At 40.9% G+C, this 26,381-nt stretch overlaps 1 protein-coding gene across 3 annotated transcripts in view; it reads right to left on the reverse strand.

Annotated features, from left to right (window-relative positions):
- Nucleotides 1-26,381, reverse strand: part of sorcs2 (sortilin-related VPS10 domain containing receptor 2) — an 874,344-nt gene that overhangs the window by 159,117 nt on the left and 688,846 nt on the right. For all 3 annotated transcript variants that reach the window (XM_078542265.1, XM_078542257.1, XM_078542248.1), the window contains exons 6-8: nt 16,230-16,294; nt 13,036-13,154; nt 9,122-9,211 (exon numbers count right to left, since the gene is read on the reverse strand). In XM_078542265.1, coding sequence (XP_078398391.1) covers nt 9,122-9,211; nt 13,036-13,154; nt 16,230-16,294 — 274 coding nt within the window. The remainder of the gene's footprint in view (nt 1-9,121; nt 9,212-13,035; nt 13,155-16,229; nt 16,295-26,381) is intronic.

The following is a 26,381-nucleotide window of genomic DNA, read 5'->3' on the forward strand; positions in this document are numbered from 1 at the left end:
TGCATCAGCTGCCAGCTGACTCTTGCAACGATTGAGGTGGGGGCGGGGTGGGCAATTGAGCCCCAATTCTCATGAGAGCATCCCCCAGCCCCAGGATGACTGCCAAAAGAGTGCACCTGGATTCCCCAGAGTAATGCAATTGTCATCAAGAGTTCAGTATTCTAGTGGACTGCCATTACCTGGTATCAAGTGTTGCTCCACCAATATGCTGCCTTGGAAACAGGTCAAAATCAGCACCATTATACAAAAGATGACAGCCCATGTTTGTACACAGAGTTCCAAGAAAATAACTGTTCTCTTTGAAGGAACCTTTCAAGCTCCTTTCTTTCGTTGATCCATGTTTATAATACATTTGATGAGCAATAACATAGAGCATTTACCTGTTGTAAGACTCAAATATTCTTTGGTCTCTGAAACTGACTGATGACTGCCAATATAATTTGATAAGGGTTTTCTGTTTCTAACTACCAGTCACCAAGGGCTTCAACTAGTCAATGGTCATTTCCCCTATTCATAAGGGCTCAGAAACAGCTGTCAGTCAATGTCCCGACTCCAGGTTGGGTCTATCATTTCAGTTGTGGCTAGATGTCATGTAAACACCCGCAGATATCTTGACACAAAAATATCAGACTGAATATCTGACTGAAAATAGCTATTTGCTGGTATTGAAGGATGAACAATTTCTGACAACAGCAAAAAATGTCTAGGATCCATTGGGATAGATTTCTGATGAAGAGTCATAAGGACTCGAAACGTTGACTGTATTCCTCTCCACAAATGTTGGACCTGCTGGGTTTTTCCAGCTATTTTTGTTTGTGTGTTGCAATGGGATAGATCTTGACTTTGCTTGATAGGGCAAAATGAGAGATTGTGAATCATCAAACCCATTTTACATCTTTCCAAATTTTTATTTCCGTTCAGGGAAATGGAAATATGAATCGAGAGAATGTAAAATAGACAGTTGACATTTTACACTATTGCACAAAGTCATGATCTACCCCAATGTACCTGCCAAACGCTAATAAGGCGATTTACACCCTAGACCATCAGTGTACGCACCATAGAAAAATTCATCCCTTGTGGAGTCATTTTCCAGGTAACTCGTCAGTTCTGAGTTGATGGTTTTCTGGTGACAAGGGGCTGTAACCTCTGAGCTCCAGGGCAGCGTAACTGGCGGGGAACCCCAAAGATGCAATGGGGATCCCCATCCTGTCCTGAACATTCCCAGGTAAGGCTGGCATGGCAATTGCCCTGCACTGCGAACCATCCGGCAATGCGATTTAAATCGCAAACTTCAGATGGTTCCAACTGTCTTACTTCAATAGTTACCCAGAAGAAGTTAGAAGAATTAAAACCACTTTCTAATTTCTGGTTAACTATGTACAGACCCACACTCCCGAACTCCCAGGGGACATCACCCACACCCCTGAACCCCCCGGTGACACCCCCACAACCCCGATACACACCCCACCACTCTCGAACCCCCAAGGGACACCCCCTACACCCCTGAACCCCCAGGGGACACCCTCAATACACACCCCACCGCCCCTGAACCCCCAGGAGACTCCCCCGATACACACCCCAACACCCCCACAGGACTCCTCCACCACCACAGCTACTAACCACCCCCCACCCCCCCACCCCCCAACAGACTCCCCCACCCACAGGACTCTCCACCTCCCCCCCTCAAACCGCAGAGATTCCCCATTCCCCTCACCGACTACCCCACCACTCCCGTGGAACTCCCCCATCCCCCCAAGGGACTACCCCACCAGGCATGTCCTGACCTTCCCCTCTGCTGCCTGCCCTCCCCCCAACCACCACTGAGTGCCCGACCACAACCCTATTCCCCAAAATTCTAACCAGTTACTTTACAAACCTACCTTTTCCCTGGCTTGAAAGTGGCTGAACCTTTAAACCCTGATTTACTGTAGCTGGTACCATAAAAAAGGTGTGGCCTCCTTGCGTCCGACTCTGAAGCCCTCGACAGAAGGCCCTGGGAAAGAGCTGCCCTGCATAGTTCTCTTCCGGCCTTGAGTCGGAAGGTCAGACAAGGAAGGATTGGAAGGATTTCAAGGTAAAAAAGTAGGAGCAGAGTGGCAGTCTGTGATTGCCACTCCGCAGAAGTTCAGTCACAGGAGACTTTGCGTCACCATGGCTGTTGATCCCTTACATACGGTTTCCAATGGTACAAAATATGGACAGAAATTGATAAATGCGATGCCTGTTTTTCGCCAAAGATCGCCTGAAAATAAAGAGGCAGGCAGTCCAAAATGGGGAACACTAATCAGGAAGCTGCCTGTGGAGCTGCAACAAGTTCTTGCAGTTCGTCCTGATTATTTAAGTGAGGCCTGAGGCCCAACTTAGAGCTAGCTTGAATAACCTGTGACCAAGCTCACACAGCAAAAGCTACCAAAGGATGGTCTGTGCACAAGGAATTGCATCCTAGCAAGAGTCAGGAGTGGAGAGAACCAAACAGGGAGAAAATAAAATCCACAACTCTCACAGGTTACAATATAAAACAAACTTTCACTAGCACATTTCAAAATAGGGGAAGGACAGAGGCTCTTCATTCTATCGTAACAAAAAGCCCCATTCTGAATCTGACCTAGGATGCTGAATGTGTCCAAAAGAGTCATCCATCAGAACTTCCAAAATCAAAAACATTTATAAATCACTGATACAGTAAATGAATGGCGTTAAGCATTTATATCTTTAAGGTTTTGGGACTGCTTCCTTAAAATGTACTCATTAACAAAAGGAGCAATAGTCTTCTTACACAATACGGTTAACGTCAGGTTAAACTTAACACAAAATTATGCAAACGTCTTTTCAAAAAAAAATATGAAATAATATAAAATCAAAATGGTCCAAAGTTGCTGGAGTGTGTGTAGAATGATTCATGTATGTACCTTGCAGACCCCTAGAGTATAGAAGTTACGCAATGCTATTTGCCATTTGGCCTTCCAGCTAAGCATGGCTAATGTGCCATTAAGATTCCATTTTCCGAAGTTGGTGGTTGCCTGATTGGTCCTTAATGCAAGGGGAGTTAGTTAAGCATAAAATGTTTTCGTGTCTCTGTCAGCGGCCAATGGGATACAGTGACTGATGATCATACAAGATCTGTGGCAATCAGCGTCACTGTATCAAAGCTAAGCTATCACATTTCAAACAAATATATCCATTAATTTGTGATTTAACCTGTGACCCCCATCTCAGAGCTCAGTCAATCTAAAGGGAAGGAAATTCTGATCAGCACTGTGACAGTGATTTAGTGCCTGCCTTTTAAATGTTTAATCATTCAAAACATTAAGTAAACTACTGTGCAAAGGTTGCCCTTTAATGCTTTGAGGCTCCATGGATAAAACTTCTGTTCGAACTACAAAGGTGGCCTTCTTTTAAAGACTGCAGCTTGAAGTTTTCTTAGTATGGTTTTAAATCTTTTTCTTGTAACATAAATGTATTAAAGAGCTTTGAATAATTCCCTGTGAGAGAGTTAAAAAGCAATTTCCAGACTGATAGATGTGTATTATTTAAAAGCAAATGCTTTCCTAAAAGATAATTTACTTGCTTTTTTGATCAACTTTCTTTGATTAGGCTTCATTGATTAATTGCACCTGAAAAACAACACAACCCAAAAGCTGTATTCGGGATATTTTGTACCAATAACTCAGATAGAGAAGGCCGCATATGTACTTATGAGTTCAGTAATGATTTGATAGAATTTTAATTTTACTTTCCCACTCAATTTTTCTCCCCTCTTACTCTATAGATGGTAAAGTATTGTCTGCAGATGGCATCTAATCCTGGGGTTCAATTCCACATGTGATAAAAGCATTGTTCTAGAATTGCCATTCTTTAGGAGTCAACTCATTATTTTATTGTGGGGAGCAACATAGCTGACTTTAATCTTATCTTTGTTCAATATCCCCATACATACACATACAAGTAGGGGGTCAGAAGAAGATTTTGTAAAACTAGGAAGGAGGGCTGGTCATTTTGCTTCTCAAAGTACGCTAACACTCCCATCATGACTTTGGGAACTCCTATGTTTTACCTTGCTTAATATATTATTCTGAAAATATATCATTCTGAATAGCTGTGTATGGGGGCCCTGTTTGATCTCGGCATCTTTCTAGCCCAGGGTTGTACCAACACGAATTAAGCCTTCAAAGGGTGAAAAGTTTTAGAGATGCGCTTATATTAAGCCCATTATTGGGACAATTAAAATTCTAACAAAAATGTCTAAAATCTTGTGAGTTAAGCATTTGTAACACCAAGTGCACCTTAATTCCCTTCAGCAGAGGCAAGCAGCCCTCGTCAATGATTTCCTATCTGTTCAGGTTCTTCTGATGTCAAATGAAAATGCAATTCAAAGTTTTCACTTCTGTCAGATTTGAGGTGTGCAACACTAAATGTCAATGAAAGCCAGTAGCACGTTGACTGGCAGTGACATCAATGCTCGACTGACAACTTAAACAGCAGCTTTCTCTTTAGAACGAAATAGTCATTGTACCACACTATTTACATACTTCATCCCAATTTTTGTCGGAATTTTAAATATTGGTTTTCTTTCTCTTTCAATCATTCATAATTCTCAGCTGAAGAGAGCAGATAAGTAACCCGCTACTAGACATCAACCCTAGTTCAAACCTCCAACAGTTTTGATTTTTAAAAATGTTAAAGTAATTCACTGAAATAAAAACAGATTAATTTACCAAAACATTAACCCTGTTTCCCTCTCCACAGATGCTGCCTGACCTAATGCTTCCAGCATTTTCTGTTTTTTCCTTGATTTCCAACATCTGCACTATTTTGCTTTTGCTTTAGAAATTAGTTAACTGTCCAGGGTAGATTAGCTTCTTCAACCACAAATCACTAACACTTTTGCTAACACCATCAAGATAGCTGATTCACATGCTGACATCAATCATCACTAGGTTAGAAACTCTAAAAGTTTGAAGTGGTACAGGCGGTACCAAGACAATTCATTTAGGCCCATTGGTGGGACTGGGAATCCTTCCAGATAAAAAAAAGATTGATACAGGAAAGACAGGCTAAACCTAAACTGAGCAGCTCAAAGAGACTTTGGAGGGTACCAAGAAAGGGCAGACACTGTGAGATGTGAGAGGGGGAAAAATCTGTAACAAGATGCATATATGTGTATATTAGAAGCATTAGACATACGCTGCCTGGACTGGAGGCTATTTCAGCAGTAGGGAACAACAATATGATGGGAATGTCAGAAAAATGGCTTAACTCAGAGTTTGGAAATTAATATTCAATCAGGGGCATGGAGTATTTAGAAATTAAAATGTCAGGTACATGTGAGAGAACCAGTGGGGGATAGTTTATTTTGTACTTTCTATCTGGTTAGGCATCTTTAATGCAAAAAAAAATTCAACACAAGGCATAAACTATACACCACCAGGTCAGAATACAAAGTTTGAGAGGGGTCAGTTCTGGGACCATTACCACTTCTGATCTCGATTTAGCAATTCGATGTAAATTCATCAAATTTGCAGATGATACTTAAGTAGGAGGGACTGAGGAATCAAAAGTTACAGCTTAGAAATCACAGAATTGAGTTGGAAAAGATGTATAAGTGGAAACAACAACGACAGCCATAATTTAATGCAGAGCAGCATAAAGTGTTACTCCATCAATGGCATTGAAATAACCAAGAAGTAGAACTGAAAGAGATTTAGGAGTGTGATAACCCGACCTTAAACTTGTACAACCAATGCAGAGCAACAATCAACAAAGCCACCAGAATACTGAACGACATAGCCAAAACAGTAAATTATAAGTCGTGAAGTGAATGCCCAAACTAATCAGACAGCATAAAGAGTACAGGGTCTAGTTCTGGTCAGCAAGAAACAAGAGAAAGGTTGATGCACTGGAGGAGTTGACAGATGAGTTACAAAGCTGATCCCAGTATAGAAGGACTGAGGTCTGAGGAAAGACTGGAGAAACTTTAGCTTTTCTGCTACAATAGAGTTGCCTGAGAGTTGATCTTGTAGAGATATACAAGATTGGAATGGGTAGAGAAAAAATTGGCATGAATATTCCTTCTGCCTCCACAAAAAATAATAAGGAAGCAAAAGCTTACTCTTTCTGATCAGTCTCAAGAGGTCCCTTTAAGAACTGACGACTAAACAGCTCAAAGCCTGGAAGAAATGGGACCAGCATTCATTTCCTATATTTCACCCTTTCACCATGTAAATTCCAAATGTGTACGACTGCAGGATTCCAATTTTCATCAGTATTCAGTCTCTCACCTATTTTGGGCAGGAGACCTTGGAACCCATTTAAATCCATGCCTGAGAAATCAATCAGGTGGGCAAATGTTGTCCAAGTTCCCCACCTGATTTTCCTCTGCTGGTCACCTATTTCTCAGGTGCAGAAGTTGACAAAGGTTGGGGTGGCGGGGGCTTAATAAAAAGTAGAAAATGTAACTTTCGCCATGTAATTTGGAAAAATTAAATCTTCAAACAGTCGCTTGGTAGTTCAGGGCATGAATATCACTGAAAAGAGACATGCAGCTGAAGCTTTTCATCTTGCACTCATCAGAACAAATGCAAGAGTGCCAAATTTCAAACGATCACACCAGTTTATACTACAGGAGAAAAAGATGCTGATTGGTCGGCAAGTTGACTTTGATTGACCGAGATGTTGCCAGGGAGAAAGTAACAGGGAACTACAGGCTCCCTGAGCTCCTGGGTAATTAAAAAAAAGGGCAAGGCTTGAAAATATTCCTTTTGTTTGCAGAGAATGAGTCTCTGCAAATGAACATATGTTACTCCTAGCAAGCGCAAATGAGCCACATTATGAGCTCGACTGATTATCTTACATTGATTGCTAGTGTATCTATGAGCAAACTAAGGATTGTCTAGCAAGTGCTGCCCAATCACGGAATCACATCTAATAGTAGACGTTTTGCTTTGGGTTTTGCATGTGCAGACTGACTGCAGGACAACGGCTATCCTGATCAGATCATTGTTCAGTGTATCGTGCAAAACTTGTAATGGGCCAAAGGTCACTATTTTCAGACCTGAAAAGTGCCCTGGAAAGGCAAATTATCTTTAAAAAATTGAACAATAGGTTAAGCAAGCCATTTCACACTGCTATTGTGCAGTGATTTTCCACTAAAAGGATGCTGCTGTCAGTCCAAAAAGACATTCTGCCTACCACACAATTGAGCAACATCATGTATGAATTTCACTGCTGATGTGACGCCAGGTATGTAAGGCTGTACATCCCAGCAATTGGCTGATCAAACAGCATATTCCTATGGTTGTTTGTGATAGGCAGAATACAGACTGTACTCAACCAGCTCAGTCAAGCTCGTGACATGTTCATTTACGCTTGTTACAAGTGACATTCACACACATGGACCCATTCTCCACAAATCAAGAAACTTGCATTTTTTTGATTCGCCCGAAAGCTTGGGATGTCCATTGTTTTTTTCCATGACAACACCTCAGCCAATCAGAGTTGACTTGCCGACCAATCAGCATGCTTTTCTCCCATAGTATAAATTATTCTGATCGTTTGAAATTTGGCTTTATTGCATTTGTCCTGATGAGTGCAAGACAAAATGCTCAGCAACATCTCTCTATTTTCAGTAAAGAATCTTCAAAGCGTGTGTAACGTAAATATCAGACAATAAAACCAAGCAGGAACAGCTTGGCTATATTTTTGCTGCTGGTTGACTCACTGAACAGCCAAAAGAAATGTGTTTTCTATTTGTATACTGTTTTCCAATAAAAGTCTTTTTTCTCCAAATTTCTAGTGTACCAGGCTAAAATTCCCTAGCCACCAATGAAAACATGCTTACTGTTATGACCTCTGCAAAAACCAAATCTGAGGGAAACTTGGCTTATGGGTCATGACCTTTTTTTTGTATTCTGAAACTGAGAAGACGATGTACTGACGACGACATTTTATTGACAAAAAAAAAGAAAACTTAAGCACACAAGATTACAGTTACATAATTATGCTTAGCCTTATAAAACATTCCACCAAAAACACTTTACTTGGCCAAACCCACAAATAAACACCTTCCAGGCAACACACATTTATAGATGTTAACTATGAAATCCAGTAATATTACACAAGGCAAGTGCTGTAGCTTCAATAAAGGTGTACCACATGACCTTTACCCTCTTGCACTCTGCGGTGGAAACCACTTCAGATTAAACTGCTTGCTGCAGCCCAAGACTTTTCTGGCTTGATGGGATGGGTGATTCAAACTGCATCCTCTCTCAGCCCAAAGCTCCAGTTATCTCGACAGCTCAAACAGCTCCAGCTATCTCCAGCCATCTCCAGTTCAACAGCTACCTAGCTCAACAGCTAAAACCAGCTACCCACAGTCACTCTAATATACCTCTTTTCCCTTTCATCTCAGTTCCATTGTTCTCACACCTCTTTGAAACTCAAACCCTTCCAAATATAAGATGTTTCATGTTTCCATCTTGTCTTTACTTTTGGATCAATTAAATATCATATCCCCACTACTTGTTTACCTATGAACGCCTGCAAGATGCAAACATTTTTCTTTTTACCTCTGACTCCCCTTTGATATTCAAACAAATTCTCAACTTATCTAAAAATGCAAATGTTAGATCTAACCTATTTACTTGTGCCTCAAACTTAACACCTCTATCCTTTTCATGTTTCCAAACCCCCAGACAGCCCGACTCCTATCAAACTCTGCCCTGCTTAATTAAATCATACACACATCCAGCCTTCTTTTTGGAATAACACAATATTCCCCAAAATATTAAGAAATAACACCCATTCTCATATTACTGTAACACTAACTCTAGTTATATGCACTGACTAAGTATTGCTGGTTGAGGATGCACAACAGTGAATCCACATCAGTCTTCTTATCCTTTTTACTGTTGCAAATGGTTGAGTATTAAACAGTAAAATATACCAACAAATCTTCTGTGGCATTGCTCATGGAGATAGAGAATTTTTATATAACTTTAGGTGTGTAATTAACAAAATATGACAGGTGAACATGTGCTCTATATGCAAGACTTTCAATATATATGTCCAATAAATATTATTGCAATTTTCATAAAGAGTTTAATCTGCTTAAAGCAGTTACCTTCGGTAGGGCATATTTGGGTAATTTCATCTGAACAAACGCGCCTCTCCGATAAGAGACATAATACTTTGTCTGATTTTCAGAAGTTGCCTGAAAAAAATGTTCAAGATTGTCAGTAACCAAGTAATCAATACTTAAATGGAGAAATTAATAAAAGCATGAAGATATACAAATTATTTAACTAACCACTGAAAAACTAAAAAAAAAGTGAGCTTTAACATGAACCTAGATCATTGGTAATGTTTAGAATTTGAAGATATTTCTCTCTTTTTTTTATTCTTGTCCCATTATTTCCCTTCCTTGTTAGGGCTCTCCAACCATGGGGATGGACAGACAATTTAACCTAACTGGGTCAGTGTCACTCAGTAACCATTCAGTAATCTGGGTCCTGACAGTATTCTGAAGTTAGCCTGCCCTTATAACTTACTTCCACTCTCTGTGCAGAGTGTTCTACTCTCTGCTGTGGGTTCCTAACTCCTGAACTGCCGCGATACACTAATAAGTAGAATCTCAGAATCATACCACATTTTGGTGATTTCTAATGAAATATATCTGACCAGACCAGACCTGATTCTCAAACAGGAAGGCACTCCTCTATGGAGAAAGTTCTTTAGAGTGGTAAATCCTCATGTGATGTTTATTTACAAAGCATATTAAATTAGTAACTAAAAGTCATTCTTAATCAAATATCCTGTAGCAATTCACAGATGATAGAAAACTGAGAAAACGGGAACATTTTGAAGCAGAAGTGGCTGCAAATATATGAAATACTGTAATGAATGTGAGGCAAGAGTAGGAGTAAGAGATAGAAAAACAAATGAGTAGGAACAAGAGATAGAAAAACAAATGAATGCATATACAACAGCATGCTTTAAAAAAAGCAGAATTTAAAGCCCAGAGGGTTGAAATGGCGAAAATAAGGTAGCACTTTTCAAGATAGATTTTGAAGTGTGAAAATTAAGTGGTTGCCTCAAAAAAGTGGAAAGTTAATTTTAAAATTGGATTTAAATGATTCAGTGGTTTAGGTTAAGGTAGGATAAAGGAACACAAAGGAGGAGAAGATAGTAGACAAATGTATAAAAATAAATATTTTAAAAATCAAAGAAAGACCTTGGGATAAAAGCAAATGCCCAAAATAAACTGCAAGGGCCTGTAGAGGAATATAACTGGTATACTGCTGAAAAGAGAGGCAAGTTGCCGAAGATCTTTGTCTTGCACTCATCAGGACAAATGCAAGAATGACAAATTTCAAATGAACATAACAATTTATACTACAGGAGAAAAGGGTGCTGATTGGTTGGCAAGTCAACTCTGATTGGCCAAGACATTGCCATAGAGAAAGCAACAGGGAACAATAGGCTCCCCAAGCTTCAGGGTAATTCAAAAAAGGCGCATGGCTTGAAAATATTCCTTTTGTTTGCAGAAAATGGGTGCCTGCCTATGAATGCATGTCACTTCTAGCAAGCGTAAATGAGTTACGTACTTGACTAATTATCTTAACTTGGTTGTTAGTAGAGCTATCAGCACACTCAGAATTGTTTACCAAGTGCTGCCCAATTGGGCAATCACATCTAACAGTGTATGTTTTATTTGGGTTTTGTAAGCGCGGACTAGTCGAGAACAGTCTGCACTATGTTTATTACGAACAATCAAAGGAAAATGCTGTTTGATTGAATCAGCCAATCATTGGAATGTAAGGCCCATGTACCTGGCATTGCACCAGCACTAAACTTCATACATGACGTTGCTCAATTGTGTGGTAGACAAAATATCTTTTTGGGCTGATGGCAGCATTCTGTTAGTGGTAAATACCACTCACATAACCACTGCATAGTGGCAGCATGAAACAGCTTGCTCAATCCGTTGTTCATATTTTTGAGATACTTTGCCTTTCTAGGGTAATTTGAGGTAGACCGGGCACTTTTCAGATCCAAAAATGATGGCCTTTGGCCCATTTGTGAGTTTGCATGATACACAATGAATAATGATCCGATTCAGAATAGCTACTGTCCTGCAGGATAGCTTTGATGCGCTCTATTTGTGCATCAAGCTTCCAAGGGGATCAAATGGCTAGGGCCATATTTACAAAATTGCTGATAAATCCCACAGCACATGGAGTTATATGAATCCTAATGTGCATCACTGCTTAACAGGTGACAGCATAGACTCAAACTACCTGTGGTTAATGGATACTGTAGGTTTATGACAGACAAGCAGCAGTGCAATATTTCAATGGCACTGCATGTGCACCCTAGAAGCAAATCTGTCATTTGGCAGGCTTGTTCATTTGAATCTTGAAAAGTGCATTATATATGCAGAATTCCAGTCTGCATATGCACCCAAATATCTTGCAAAGTGCTGCTCTGCATTAATCATTCCCACTTGCGCAGGCTAATATTTGTTCTCCATCTAGACAAAATAATCTGCTTATAGCAATTACCCTAAAAAGCACACTTGTTTTTTTTCCTGATAATTACAACTACAACAATATTCATCACATATGTAATCATTAATCATCAAAACCATTATTTTTCAGAAGTAGCTGTAGTTAATAAAAATGCTAATAATCAAATCGAAATAACTGCCAACCGTAATTGCCTTAAAAAGAAGTACTTTTGGTTTTAACCTCAAAGTAAGTTGGGTTATTTTAATTAGCATGAGACCGTATTCCTCAAAAACAATATAGCGCATAGGAGCTCCCCATGTAGAAAGTACTGCTGTTGATTTGTTTTAAAGCAAATAATTAATTAAAACTTTACCTCACCAGTGTTAATTAACAGTTTATTAGTATTATATACTAGTGATGCAATTCCATCTTCAAATTCATATCCCAACATCTCAATACTTTACCTATACAGGAGCTGTTGCCACCCTCTTGAATTTGTCTTCATAGATCAATGCGCTCACTTTCCTCAACATGCTACTTGAGAATTACGGTAATGGGCTCTCCACTACTGTCTGCCGCAAGCTTAACTTCAAGGGTTGGTATACACATTGGGATAGTATATATAGACAGTTTAATATAAAATAATTTCTGAAGAGCTTCTGATTTTAGGTACCCAACAGGCAGAAGCCAAACTGGACCTATGAAATGGCTTAATCAATGGTTGGGGGGTGTAGCTGGGAAACTGGGAGTGGGGGTGGGGGTGGGGGTGATTCTGCAGAGCCATTCATGGCTGTGGGAGAGAGTATTATTGTGGACCTTCCTGAACCTCCTGGTCCCACAAAATTAAAAGTTAAAAAAATCCTCGGCCATTTTTTTTGAACTATCAATAATTCCTTTATTAACTGCGGCTTATGCCACTTAACACTGGTGCAACTGGATGGAGCATTGACAATGCATGCTCTATCCAGCTGTACCTTAAAATTGTGATTGGGATTCCTATATATGTCATAGGAGTTAGATTTGCATATTACCATCTTAAATAGGTGGGCGATGCAGCCTATGTAAAAGCATAGGAAGCCACATATGCACTGAAAGCACAGAAATGCTCCTTTACATTTGTTAATTGTCAGTTAATTTGTTTGCTGGATTTTATTGAAAATATTTGAAGGACTCTCCCCTGGGTCTCTCAACCTGGTCATTGAACTCAGAGAAGCATCAGCTGACACACTGCTGATCTCAGCAAAGGTAACCTCAGCAGAGTGCATCTGCTGCACAGCACTGATCTCTGAGGAGCTGGGCTGTTTCCAGAACAATACACATCTGTTTATATTGTTTTAAACTCTACTTAGCACAACAATGAACCTACCTAAAGGTGAACACTTAACTCCCTGGCATTTAAATTTTACTTCAGCTACAAGGGCGTCTGTCTAATGTGTTATAATTGCTGCACTGCTGTTTATATGTCTCCTTTATAATAATTTTATATATTAATAAGGCACAGGTAATGAAGTTTATGTGAATTAATTACCTGAATGAAAATGTAGTCATCATTGACAAGCAGCGAGTTCTGATCTATATTTCCAGAGAAATGAGCTTTTAGTGCTTTTTCAGTGCAGTTTGAAATTTGGCAGGTGACATAAAGAAAGCCTGCATGAAAAAAAAGTAAAACAATATTCAATATTTCTCAATAAATAAATAATCAACTGCAGAAAAAGAGCCTGCCTGCTGCTTTCAAACTTTAAAATCTTCTATGCAAGACAATGCAAAGAACACAACATTTCAATTCTACTTCAAAGCCCTTGGCTCAGATTACCTCAAAGGTATACTGCCAGCTAACTGGTTTTGTTTTTATATCTTTTTTTCTCCAGTGTTTCTGGAAAACAGAGAGGTGACCTTGTACTCTGTCAATGAGAAAGATTCTGATTGATCACAAGTGATACGATTGGTGGATTTTTTTTCTTTCACATAAAACAGACATTCAAGAACCATTTTTAAAATGGAAACATCTAAGTGATAGCAATCCTTGCAATGAGGTGAAAAAGGCGAATGTATTTCATAGTTAGCTGTGTTATCCTGTTAGCTAGCCCAACATCTCAAACACGCCATCATAGAATTCCCCCTTCATAAATAAAGGGATCACTGCTTAACGGATGACAGCGTAGGCTTAAACTGCCTGTGGTTAATGGATACTGTAGATTTATGACAGACAAATAGCAGTGCAATATTTCATTGGCATTGCATGTGCACCCCAGAAGTAAACCTGTCAGTTGGCAGGTTTGTTGACTGAATCTTGAAAGGTGCATTATATATGCAGAATTCCAGCCTGCATAAGCACCCAAACATCTTGCAAAGTGCTGCTCTGTATTAATCATCCCCACTTGCACAGGCTAATATTTGTTCTCCATCTAGACAAAATACCCTAAAAAGCACACACAGTTTATTTTCTTGATTATTACAGCTACAATAATATTCATCATGTATATAATCATTAATCATCAAAACCATTATTTTTCAGAAGTAGCTGTAGTTAATAAAAATGTTAATAATCAAATCAAAATAAATGCCAACCATAATTACCTTAAAAAGATGTACTTAGTTTTAACCTCAAAGAAAGCTGGGTTATTTTAGTTAGCATGAGGCCATATTCCTCAAAAACAATATAGCTCATAGCAGCTCCATCGTGTAGCAAGTACTGCTGCTGATTTGTTTTAAAGAATTAATTAAAACTTGACCTCACCAGTGTTAAATAACAGTTGACCAGTCAAGTATCCAAACACTAGATCGTGCTTTTAGAAACAAATCTAATGTTTCCTTTATGTCTGCACTAATCTTGGGTATATTCACTTGCTTAAAAATCATAAATCTTAGCTTTCATTTTTGGGCATGGATCGTCCATGATTGTTGGGAAAGGTGTACACAGGTTCGCAAGCCAGAAATGACTTTGCAGCCTGGGTTGAGCAACAAACTCAGAAGTCCAATGGTACTCTGTACTGACTGTACATTTGTTTCTTATGATTCAGTTGCTTTCAGTGGAGCCCAGGAAAAGCCCCCACTAAACTGGTTCTTTGATTCTGTGGAGGCAGCAGCACATGACAGCACTGAAGCTGAACTTAAGACTGTTGTCAATGGCAGTGCTATAGTATACTGTTTTTCATAAGTACATTTTTATATTTATTTTCATTTAACCTTAACTTCCATTAACTTTAAGATTATTATTTTCTCCTATCATTAAAATATTCTGTGCATCCACCAGGTCCTCACAATGACAGCAGACAAACAACCACTTCCTGAGGTACTGCTTTTTGTCCTTGAACAGACCTCTGGAAAATATAGGAACAGTCCTCGTTAATTTTGTCTCAGATAATCTTTCCTTCTTCTGTTTCCTGCACTCTGCACTATCTTGGAGACATGGCTGAGTTCAGAAATCCGATACGTGGAATTTAATGCCCACCCCTTTTGGGGAGTTTGGTGACAGAGCAGCATATAAACAGGCGGGAGGATGCCAGCCACCTTCCCGCCACTGACCCGATTAAGTCCATTGTGGGAATGTCCGTGGACGGCTTCCCGTCCCAACCCAACTGAGGTCTTTAAGTGGACAATTGATCCACTTCTGCTGGTAATCACCCAGTGGCGAGCGGGGCAGTCACCAAGTGGAAAGTCCAAAAGCAGGCAGTGGCATTTTTCTTGCAGGTTCCTGGGGGTGGGATGGGGTTGCCTCATTCAAAGGCACTCAATGCCTGTTCGAGGAACATGAAATCAAGAAGGCCGGGGTGCAGGGGGGCTGGGGGGACCCTCTCAGACCCTGCCCATCCTGTCAACCCTCCAACCCTGGATCAACCCTCCCATCACTATTCACCTGTGCCTGGGTCCATGACGATCCTAAGCCTCAGGTGTGTGCAGTATCGGCAACAGACACTGCCTCTCCAACGACCCTGTCAAGCAATGTAAAGTTACCAGCCTCTGATTGGCCAGAAGCTCTTACCCGATGGGACTTCCACCACCAGAGTCCTCGATCCTGGTGCAGATCCGCCGCTGCTCAGTTAAGTGCACATTTGGCACTTAATGTGGCTGGCCTTCCCCAAAGGATGTGATGCAAGGTTCTTGCCGGCTCTACAGCCGGTGGGCAAGACCTCCAATTAATACCGCCCATTGTTTGGGATAATTGCAAGAATAAAGATGGAGAAACCTGTAGCTTCCTAATATTCCAAATAATAAACCTGTTCCAGAAAAGTTTATTTTACAAAACATTATGCTGAATATTGCACAATCCAATAAAGATCTTGAAATTGAGCTGACTGAATATTAGCATGCAGACACATAATAATTAACAGCTTCATTAAAATAGCAGCCAGCATACTTGTATACAAATGCATTAATGGAGTCATTGTGGCACAGGAGGCCACCATTTGGCCCATCAAGCTCAAATTCTATATATAATATTTTAACTCTAATATTTATGGTGTAACTTTAAGGCTGTAACCCTAGCGCTCTCCAATAAAGTGGAGTTTCTCCAAAAAAAGGTGGTGTATAATTGCAGCCAATCTGCTATCACCCATTTTATACTCCCATTGATCATTGATTCAGTTCAACCACATAGTTATAGCACATCACTTGTAACTATCATGTCTCTGTCACATTGAATACAACATATCACCAGTACACTATACAGCATGCAGATTTACCACAGGTATCATACGCAGGGTATCACTGGCCAATCTTTACCTCCACTGTTGTCTTGAATTTCCATGTGAACCAAATCAGGGTCACTGTCAACTCCTGTCACAGACCTGGAACAAGAAATAATCATTACTGTTTCTTCCCAATTACAATGAGGAATTCGACCTATAAAACAAATTACAGTGACAAGAAGATATAATAATATCTATAGTGTTATTGGAAATTATTTTAAAATGGAGGTCTAGTGGTGTCTGTCTGTGTGTGTGCCTTAATTGGATTAAAGCCAGCTGGTCTAGAGGTTTTAATGTATAGGTTTTGATGTATAGAAGAGAAGTAGGTTTGAAATGTTAATTAGGTAAACATAGGGAAGTTAGAAGGTGAAGTGTAAAGGGGGAAATTTGAATTTTTAAAATAAACCATTCAAAAGAATGGGTGAAATATTACATCTAGCCAGAAGGAGCCAAATAATATGTTTATTTTTTTGAAAGCTTACTAATAAAATTGGAGCTGTGAAAGGGTTTTATTGTTAGAAGTAAAGTTCAAAAAACCTAGTGATACAATGAGAATTTGCATTCAAAGAGGAAAATACATATAAAGGAAGAGAAGGCTGGTGGCAAAAGGAGAGGGATTCTAACATCTAAAGCCTCCAGCCTGTAAGCCTCAAACCACTGTCTGTAAGGACTCAGAGCTGAAAGAAACTTATTTTGAATGTGACTGTCCAGAGTGTGCTTTGCCAGAGGTCTGTTTAAATCTATGGGCAGAATTTAGCCCTTTTCGGGCTCAGTGGGGGCGGTTGGGAAGCCGCCTGTCACCCGGCAATCGAGGCCGGAAGGCGATTTCATGCTGGCGGGCCAATTAAGGCATGCCCGGCGTGAAACACGAGCAGGGGGGGGAGAGGAGGTTGAGCAGAGCGAGTGCAAACTTTGCGCATGCGCACACTTCAGAATCTCCCTGAGGCACAATGCTGCCTCATGGAGGTGAAGCATTTTGGGAAAAAAAAGGTCAAGAATTGAAAAATGTAATAAAACATGTCCCCTACAGGGACATGTTATTAATTAAATTTTTTAATTTTTTATTTGCCTTAGGAACCCTCATCCTGGTTTCCTAAAAAGTGCAAAGGCCGCTTGGCCTTTTCGCCTGCCTGTCAACCGCAAGGTTGGATGGGCAGCGAAAAACTTCTAATAGCGTTAATGGCCTTAACAGGTCTTTTAATTGTTGGTGGGCGTGCTTTCACTCCGGCACGTGCCCACCGACGGAAATATCACGCGACTGCGCGTTAACATTGGGATGCTTGCCTGACGTCAACGTGTGCTATTTTACGCTTGAGCAGGCAGGGCACACGCCCGTCCGCCGAACTAAAAATTTTACCCTATGTGTTTTACTGTTGCCTTAACGGAGGTGTAACTGGGAGTCAGATTAATTAGGGGTTTTTTTGAAGTTATTATAGTAGTAATTTGTAGGCATATGTGCTTGCCATTTTTTAAGTAATAAATGTTTAATTTAGTTTTAAAAAACCCCTTGAGACTTGGTGGTTTTATTATAACTGAATTCAAAGCCTGCATCTTGAAACATATAAATTGCAAAAGTTGGTTATGAGAGTTGTTTCAAGTTTGAGTCTGGGATTTGAACAGTTCAGCATTTACCATCAGCTGTGTCATAGTAACAGGTATTCCATTCTCTTCTGCTGTTTCTCTAAATGTTTGCAAAATGTAAACAAAATATATTTAAAATAATTTCAGATGGATATATCATGATTTGGAAACATCTGCTCAGTTGGTGGAATTATTGGTGTCATGTTTGGTATGTGAGGGACTAAGACCTCGCTGTATATTTTTATGAAATATATATATGATATATAGATGGGCTCATTGCTATTTCTAAAATTTTTGAAGCTGAACAAAGGCCTTTGAAATGGCCCAAACTGTGTCTGTCTGTGACCCCAGAACAAAAGAAGCCACTTGGCAGTTTTGGAAATCTCATACCTCATTATCTCTGAGGAGCGACCAACGATCACCGGGGGACTGCACAGCTCAACTTCAAAGGAAGCTACGTCGAAGGCCTTTTGTATTTGATAACCCAGGCTTGCCAGCAGAGACAGAATGTCTACTAAGACAATGGCGTCTCAAGCATCCCTTTTCACCCATAATGGCAGTCCTGAAGACCAGGTCGAATTCTAGACCTTGGATAAACATCCTTTGTTGAACATCTTACGGTGAGGCAATGTCACATGACCTAAGCCTCTGACTTGTTGAACAAGTTAATTATGCCTTGCTAAACTGCATAGCTCAGACTGCTGTTTAACATCTGGCTAGCAGGCCACACCGAAGGAGCTCTGGCCCAGGGTTGGGCACCTGGCCCCATCTACCCTGCTTCTGCCGAAGTTCTGTACCATCACTTACAAGACTGACTTACCTCTGCATGCCTATCTCATTGTGGGAAGTCAACACCATTGGAAAAATGAATTATACAACATCAGTTTTCAGCCAACCGACCTCCGTAAAGGAATAACTCATTGGACTTTAATTCTGGACTCTGGAATTCCCATGAACAAATATTTAGTTTCTCTGTGGTCTCTGTACTGTAAAGCCTTCTTTTCTCTATCCCTCTCTTTATTGTCTAAGTGTGGAGGTGTTGTTGGGACACTCCTTTCACGGTTTGAATGTGTGCAATAAGCTAACTCTTTTAGTTCATCCTATCTCGAGTTTGCAATGGGGTTATTAATAGAAAATTGGATCATACAAAAGCCAAGGGGTTGAGAGAGATGCCATCATTTACCAAGAGGGAAACAAATCAAAACACCTTTCTGTTTATGGATGAGTGGAGAGAGGAGTAATTAGTGCTGTTTAAATTAAACTCCCCCATTCCAGTATGTAACAGGTAAGAAATCTAGTATATTTCTAAACCTCAATCTGTCTCCTTTAAAGTATGGATTTTGCAGCTGATGTTCATTTTATATTTAACAGTATATTTCCTGAAGTGATACTGTTTTATAACTCAGAATGCCAAAACTTCAGTCTGAACATAGGTAATAGGAGCAGAAGTAGGCCATTTGCCCCTTCAAGCTTGCTCTGCCATTCAACAAGATCATGGCTGATCTTCTATCTCAACATCATTTTTCCGCACCATCCCCATAATCCTTAATGTCATTAATATATAGAAATCTATCGATCTTTGGCTTGAACATACTCAATGACTGAACCTCCACAGCCCTCTGGGGTAGAGAATTCCTCCTCACCTCAGTCCTAAATTGCCTTATTCTGAGACTGTATCCCCTGGTTCTAGACACCCCACCCAGGGGAAACATCCTTCCTGCATCTACACTCTCCAGCCCTGTAAGAAATTTGTATGTTTCAATGAGATCATTTCCCATTATTCTAAACTCTAGAGCAGGCTTGTCCAACAGGTGGCCTGAAGCCCCGCAATGTGGCCCCCAGAGGCAGTTTTCAAAATGCTGGTAAGTGCAGTAGAAGATTCTGAAAAAAACTGCTCCTCCAATCACAGGCTGTTCTTCTCCAGTGTTTGCTGCTGATAGCACAAATGTGGGAGAGAAGGAGTCTGTGACTGGAGGAGCAGTAACACGGTGGCAGCGGGTGGGCTCTGGGGAAGGGGACCGGGAGGGGCTCGCTTCATGCCAGGCCGGGAGAGACTTGTTTCAGTGCCGGGCCGGGAGAGACTGGCACAAGTGCCGTGCCGGATTGGCTGGGAGAGACCCGCTCCAGTGCCGGGCCAGGAGAGACTCGCTACAGTGCCGGGCCGGGAGAGACTGGCACAAGTGCTGTGCTGGATTGGGCCGGGAGAGACCCACTTCAGTGCCGGGCCAGGGGAGACCCGCTCCAGTGCCGGGCCGGGAGAGACCCGCTCCAGTGCCGGGCCGGGAGAGCCTCGCTCCAGTGCTGGGCCAGGAGAGACTCGCTCCAGTGCCTGGCCGGGAGAGACCCGCTCCAGTGCCGTGCCGGGCTGGTAGAGACCCGCTCCAGTGCCAGGCCGGGAGAGACCCGCTCCAGTGCCAGGCCGGGAGAGCCTTGCTCCAGTGCCGGGCCAGGAGAGCCTCGCTCCAGTGCCGGGCCAGGAAAGACTCGGTCCAGTGCCGGGCCGGGAGAGACTCGCTCCAGTGTCGGGCCGGAAGAGACTCGCTGCAGTGTTGGGCCAGATTGGGCCAGAAGAGACTCGCTCCATGCCGGCCCAGAAGAGACTTGTTTGTGCCAGGCCAAGAGAGGCTCACTCATTGCTGGGCTGGGAAAGACTCGCCCCATGCCGGGCCAGGCCGTGCCAGGAGAAACTTGCTTTGTGCCAGGCCAGGCTGGGGAGGGAAAAGACTTGCTGCCCAGGCGTGTGGGTGAGAGAGTGAGTATGGGAGAGTGGGTAAGTGAATGACTGTGGGAGAGAGAGAGACAGTGTGTGAGTGAGTGAGTGTGGGAGAGAGAATGAGTGAGTGTGAGTGTGCGTGTGGGAGTGAGTGTCTGTGTGTCTACCTCAATTGTAGTCTCAGGATTCCCACTAATCCTTACAAACCAACACACAATCACACCCACTCACAAGGTGGGTGAGGGTGAGTGAGTGAGCAGACAAACAGACTCTGTCCCTTTCACACTCTAATGTTGATCTTTATTAATTAATTATCAATTTTTTGCTTTGACATTGCTTTATTTTTGCTCAGCAAGTTCTTTCTTTTCCTCATACTGCAACTTTATTTTGAAATTCATGTTTAATGTTGTGCCGAGCCTTATCTTTCTGAAATTTGCTCATCAGCCCCTTGAGTGAGAAGAAAATGGAAATGTGGCCCTTCAAGTGAAAAGTTGGACAAGCCTGTTCTAGAGAATACAGGCCTAGTCTCCTCAATCTCTCCTCATAGGGCAATCCTGCCATCCCAGGAATTAAGTCTGGTGAACTTTCAAAGCACTCCCTCTATGGCAAATATATCCTTCCTTAGGTAAGGAGACCAAAACTGTGCACAATATTCTAGGTGCGGTCTCACCAAGGCTCTATACAACTGCAGCAAGACATCTTTACTCCTGTCCTGCAATTTTCTTGCAATAAGGGCCTACATACCATTTGCCTTCGCAATTGCTTGCTGCACCTACAAGTTAGCTTTCAGTGACTCATGAACAAGGGCATCCAGGTCCCTTTCGACATCAACACTTCCCAATCTCTCACCATTTAAGAAATACTCTGCCTTTCCGTTTTTCCGTTATTGTGGATAATTTCACATTTTTCCACATTACATTCCATCTGCCATGTTCTTGTCTACTCATTTAGCCCATCTAAATCCCGTTGATGCCTCTTGCATCCTCCTCACAGCTCACATTCTCACCTAGTTTTGTATCAGCAGTAAACTTGAAAATATTGGCCAGAATTTTCCCGTCGGCAATTTGGGGGCGGGGCCCACTCACCAACGGGAAAATGATGCGGGATGATGTCGGGAGGAACCCCCGATGTCATCCCAGTCCATTTAAATATTCCGGAAGGTGGGTGGACAGTGAAATCAGCTGTCCGCCCGCCGACCTGTCAATGGTCAATTGAGGCCATTGACAGGATCATTAACCCGATTAAAGTCCCTGCCTGTCCAACCTGAAGGTTGGCGGGCAGGCCAAGAGCCCCAGCGGGCTTCTGATAAAACATGAAACCTCATCCACTGGCGGGATGAGGTTTCATGTCCGTTTTAAAAATCTTTAATAAACTTTGTGTGAAATTTATTAACATGTCCCATCTCGTGTGACATTGTCACATGAGGGGGACATGTTAATAATTTTTTTATTCTTCTATTTTTAAACTTTGAAGCCCTGTCAGTGATCTCCCTGAGACAGCACTTAGTCTCAGGGAGCAGTGCGCTCTTTCGCGTGCATGCGCGAAAGAGCGCACTTTGACAGTTGGGGAATCCCTCTCCCCCTGCACAGGAAGCACATAATGCTTCCCGTCAGGCAGACTGCTGGGCAGGCTTTAATTGGCCCGCCCACTTAAAATGGCGGCGGAGTTCAGCAGCCCGCCCACCCATCAAGGGCAAAATTCTGCCCGTTACATTTGGTCCCTACATCCAAATCACTGATATCCATTGTGAATAGCTGGAGTCCAAGCACTAATACTTGCAGTACCTCACTAGTAACAGCCTGCTAACCTGAGAATGACCCATTTATTCCTACTCTCATTTTCTGTCCGTTAACCAACTCCCAAACCATGACAGTATGTTTCCCCCAATCCCACATGCTCTAATTTTGTGTTCTAACTCTTATGTGAGACCTTTTTGAAAACTTTCTGACAATCCAAATACACCACATCCATTCTGCCACTATACATCCATAACTGGTTTGTTAAACACGATTTCACTTTCATAAATCAATGTTGACTATACCCAATCCTATCATTATTTTCTAAGTGTCCAGTTATCACATGCTTTGTAATAGATTCCAGGCTGATATCAGGCTAACAGGTTTGTATGTAGTTCCCCGTTTTCTCTCTCCCTCCTTTCCTTAATAATGAGGTAGCATTCTGAAGGAACTGTTCCAGAATCTATAGAATTTTGGAATATAACCACCAATGCTTCCACCATCTCTACAGTCACTTCTTTCAACACTTTGGTATGTAGATCATTAGGTCTAGGGGATTTATCAACTTTCAATCCCATTAATTTTTCTAGTGCTACTTCTTTACTGATACTAACTTCTTTCAGTTCCTTATTCTCGCTAGGCCCTTGGTTCTCTAGCATTTCTGGGAGGTTTTTTGTATCTTCCTCCATGAAAACGCACACAAAAGTATTTGTTTCATTTCTCTACCAATTTCTTATTCCCCATTATGAAGTCTCCTGTCTCTGCCTGTATTGGGCACATTTGTCTTTGCTAATTTTTCCTATTTACATACCTATAGAGACTTTTGCAGTCCATTTGTATGTTTCTCGGTAGATTACTTTCATATTCTATTTTCCCTTTCTTCATCCTTGGCGGAATACTAAAATGCTCCCAATCCTCAGGTTTACTATGTATTTTTTGGCAACTTTATAAGCCTCTTTCTTTGATCTAATACAATCTTTAGGTTCTCGCTAGCCATGGTTTGTTCAATTTTTCTGTTGGCTTTTCGTGCCTCAAAGAAATGTAAAATTGTTGTAAACTATAGATTAATTCTTTAAATGCTAGCCATTGCCTGTCTACCATCATACCCTTTACTGTAGTTCCACAACCAATCTGCCCTTCATACCTTCATAGTTTCCTTTGTTTAGATTTAAGACCCTAGTTTCAGATTGAACTACTTTCAAACTTAAGGTAAAATTCTATCATATTATGATTACTCTTTCATAAAGGCTCCTTTACAATGAGGTTATTAATTAGACCTTGCTCATTGCACAATATTAGATCTAAAATAGCCCATTCTCTAGTTGGTTCCTCAACATACTGTTCTAGAAAACCATCTCGCATACATTCCAAAAATTCGTCCTCCACAGTACAAATGCTAATTAAGTTTACCCAGTCTATATGTAGATTGAAGTCCCCCATGATTACTGTATTACCCTTGTTACATGCACCCCTAATTTCCTGATTTATACTGTGTCCTACATTGCTACCCCTGTTTGGTGGCTTATAAAGAACTCCCACCAATGTTTGTTTCCCTTTTTTTTACCTTCGCTCCACCCAAATGGATTCTACATCTTGATCTTCCGATCTAAAATCCCCCCTCACTAATGTACTGATCTTATCCTTTATTAACAGTAATACCCACCTCCTTTTCCTTTTTGCCTATCATTCCTAAATGTCTAATATCCTTGAATATTCAGTTCCCAGCCTTGGTCACCTTGTAGCCACATCTCGGTAATGGCAATTAAATCATACCTGTTTACGTCTACTTGCGCCGTCAATTCATCTACCTTGTGGCAAATGCTACGTGCATTCACAAAGAGCCTTTAATTTTGCCTTTTTAATATTTTTCCGTATTTGGACCCTATTTTAATCTTGGCTTTTGTTTCCACTGCCTTCCAATTTCCCTTGCTACTTTTCTTCCAACCATTACCAGCTTTGTTTCTCTTCTTTCTGAATTCCCTCTCTGGTTCCCATCCCCCTGCCAAGCTAGTTGACCATGTATTGCTAGCAGGCATTTTGTTTGCCTAAGTGGGAAAATATGTTCCTTGGGTTTTATAGTTGCGATTGAGCTTTAACTCAATTATGATAATGGAAATAAGACTTTTTTAAAAAAAAGACTAAATACTATCTTAACATATTAAAACCAAGATATTCAATATATATGAGCCTAGCAACTACTCACAGAGTAAGACTGTGGACTAGATTTCATACCCATTGACTACAAACAGCCTGGAAATGTCAGTAAATGATATTATCATTTGAATGTTCAATATGTTTATATCAAATTTCTCTACACTATTTTAATGGTGGAAACCTGTTTATTTTAATCTGGTCAATACCATTGTCAAAATATTTTAAATCTGTTTTTGTATTTGCTTCTCAACTTTTCCAGCAATATTGTATTACTTTGGCAAATATCATTCCTTTCAGACAGACAGTGAACTATTTTTCAAAATGAAATAAACATTGGAATTTGAACACATTATGTAGAACAAGTTTATTTCTTACATTTTATGATGTTTTACACATCATTAGGTGAAATCTTGCGCATTTTACATGTGACAATTATCACTTAGCTGGTAGATGTTATCTCTCACAACATACTTCAGTTCTTAATAAACACTTGTGATATGCATGACACTTGTATGTTATTAACTGAACACTAGATGGCCTCCTGTAAGCACACTGTATTAATTACACTTCAAGACCTTCTTTGTGTTGGTTTGTTATTTTTTGACAAAATATTCTAGAGTCTGAAAATAAAAGTTACTAATTATTACCACACAGTTTGCAGTGCTTATTCAGACAAATCAATCCCATTAAAAATATAGAACTCAGTTTTTGCTGGACAATCTCCTTGTATGGTAAGTTCCCAATCTCGGAAGGGCTTTCAAGGTTTTCTTTTGGAGATGAGAGAGAAAAGCTGATCCCACTGTACAACATTTTTTTCAGGAGAAAGGGGAGGAATTTTAAATCACCCAAGGGAGGGTCAGGGGGTAAAGTTTCATTAATATAAGAGCTGCACACTGTCACATTCAATAGCTGGAAAGTACACAACAAATAAAAATGAAAAATCATTCAAAATGTTTGCCTGAGCTTTATTCCTGTTCGTCTCTCGATCTGTTTGCCTGCCTGTTTTTCTCCTGTGTCTTCCTGATCTATCAACCTACTCCTCTCCAGAATGTTGCCTGAGTTGTGTTCTGGGCCTTGAGTTCTGCCTGATCTTTATTCCTATTCCTTGCATGATCCTTCTACCTGATGCTCACTCTCCTGAGACTTCACAATCTACCTTTCTGTCTCTAAAGTCAGATTTTGTAAATTACTGGACTGGGAAAAATGAAAAAAATCAATTTTCTTTCTGCATGGACATTGCTAAGGAGACATTTGCCCACCTGGGTCTTAGTGGAAATGGAAATGATATGAGGTTGAAAAGAAAAGGGAAAAAACTGAAAAGCAAAAGGAAGGGGTGGGAGAAGGAAAATCTCTAAACTGAAAACCATTTCTGACAAAACACATAATTGCATGATATGCACTATATATATATAAAGCTTATATATAAAATATCATTTAGAGGAAAAAAAGGTGCATTTAGGCCATTCCACAATCCTTTCAGGCTTTAGTATAAAATTCTTCAAAATCCTGAAGAGATTCACATATCAAAAGCCTGATCAACACAATACGTTGCATACATTCCTTAACCATGTTCTGGGGCCAATGCTTTATTTTTGTCAAGCAGCAGTTAAATAAACAGCTTGATACGGATTGTGGATTGGGGGCGATGGTAGGTTGGGGAGGCGGAGATTATGAGGGAGATTGTGGGTCAGGGAGACATCCTTGATAGAGAGTAGTTCATAGGTCAGGGGTGGGGGGAAGAGGTCATGAGTCAAGGAGGAAAAGGACAGCGGGAGATTGGAAATGGTAGGATGTGAGGAGATGGTGGAGACATTGTGGGTCAGCAGAAAATTATGGGTCAGGGTGGGGAAGTCATGAGGAAATTGTGAGGAGATCATGGGCTGTAGGTTTAAAGTGATCATGGGGTAGGGTGGGAATCACATAGGCACATAGCTGTTTTGTCTTGGGTTCAGGTCTAGATGGGGTTTCTTTAGGATTTGCCTGTTACCCTAAGAACGCTACC

Source organism: Cetorhinus maximus, chromosome 1 (genome assembly GCF_964194155.1).
Source record: "Cetorhinus maximus chromosome 1, sCetMax3.hap1.1, whole genome shotgun sequence".
Taxonomy (NCBI): domain Eukaryota; kingdom Metazoa; phylum Chordata; class Chondrichthyes; order Lamniformes; family Cetorhinidae; genus Cetorhinus; species Cetorhinus maximus.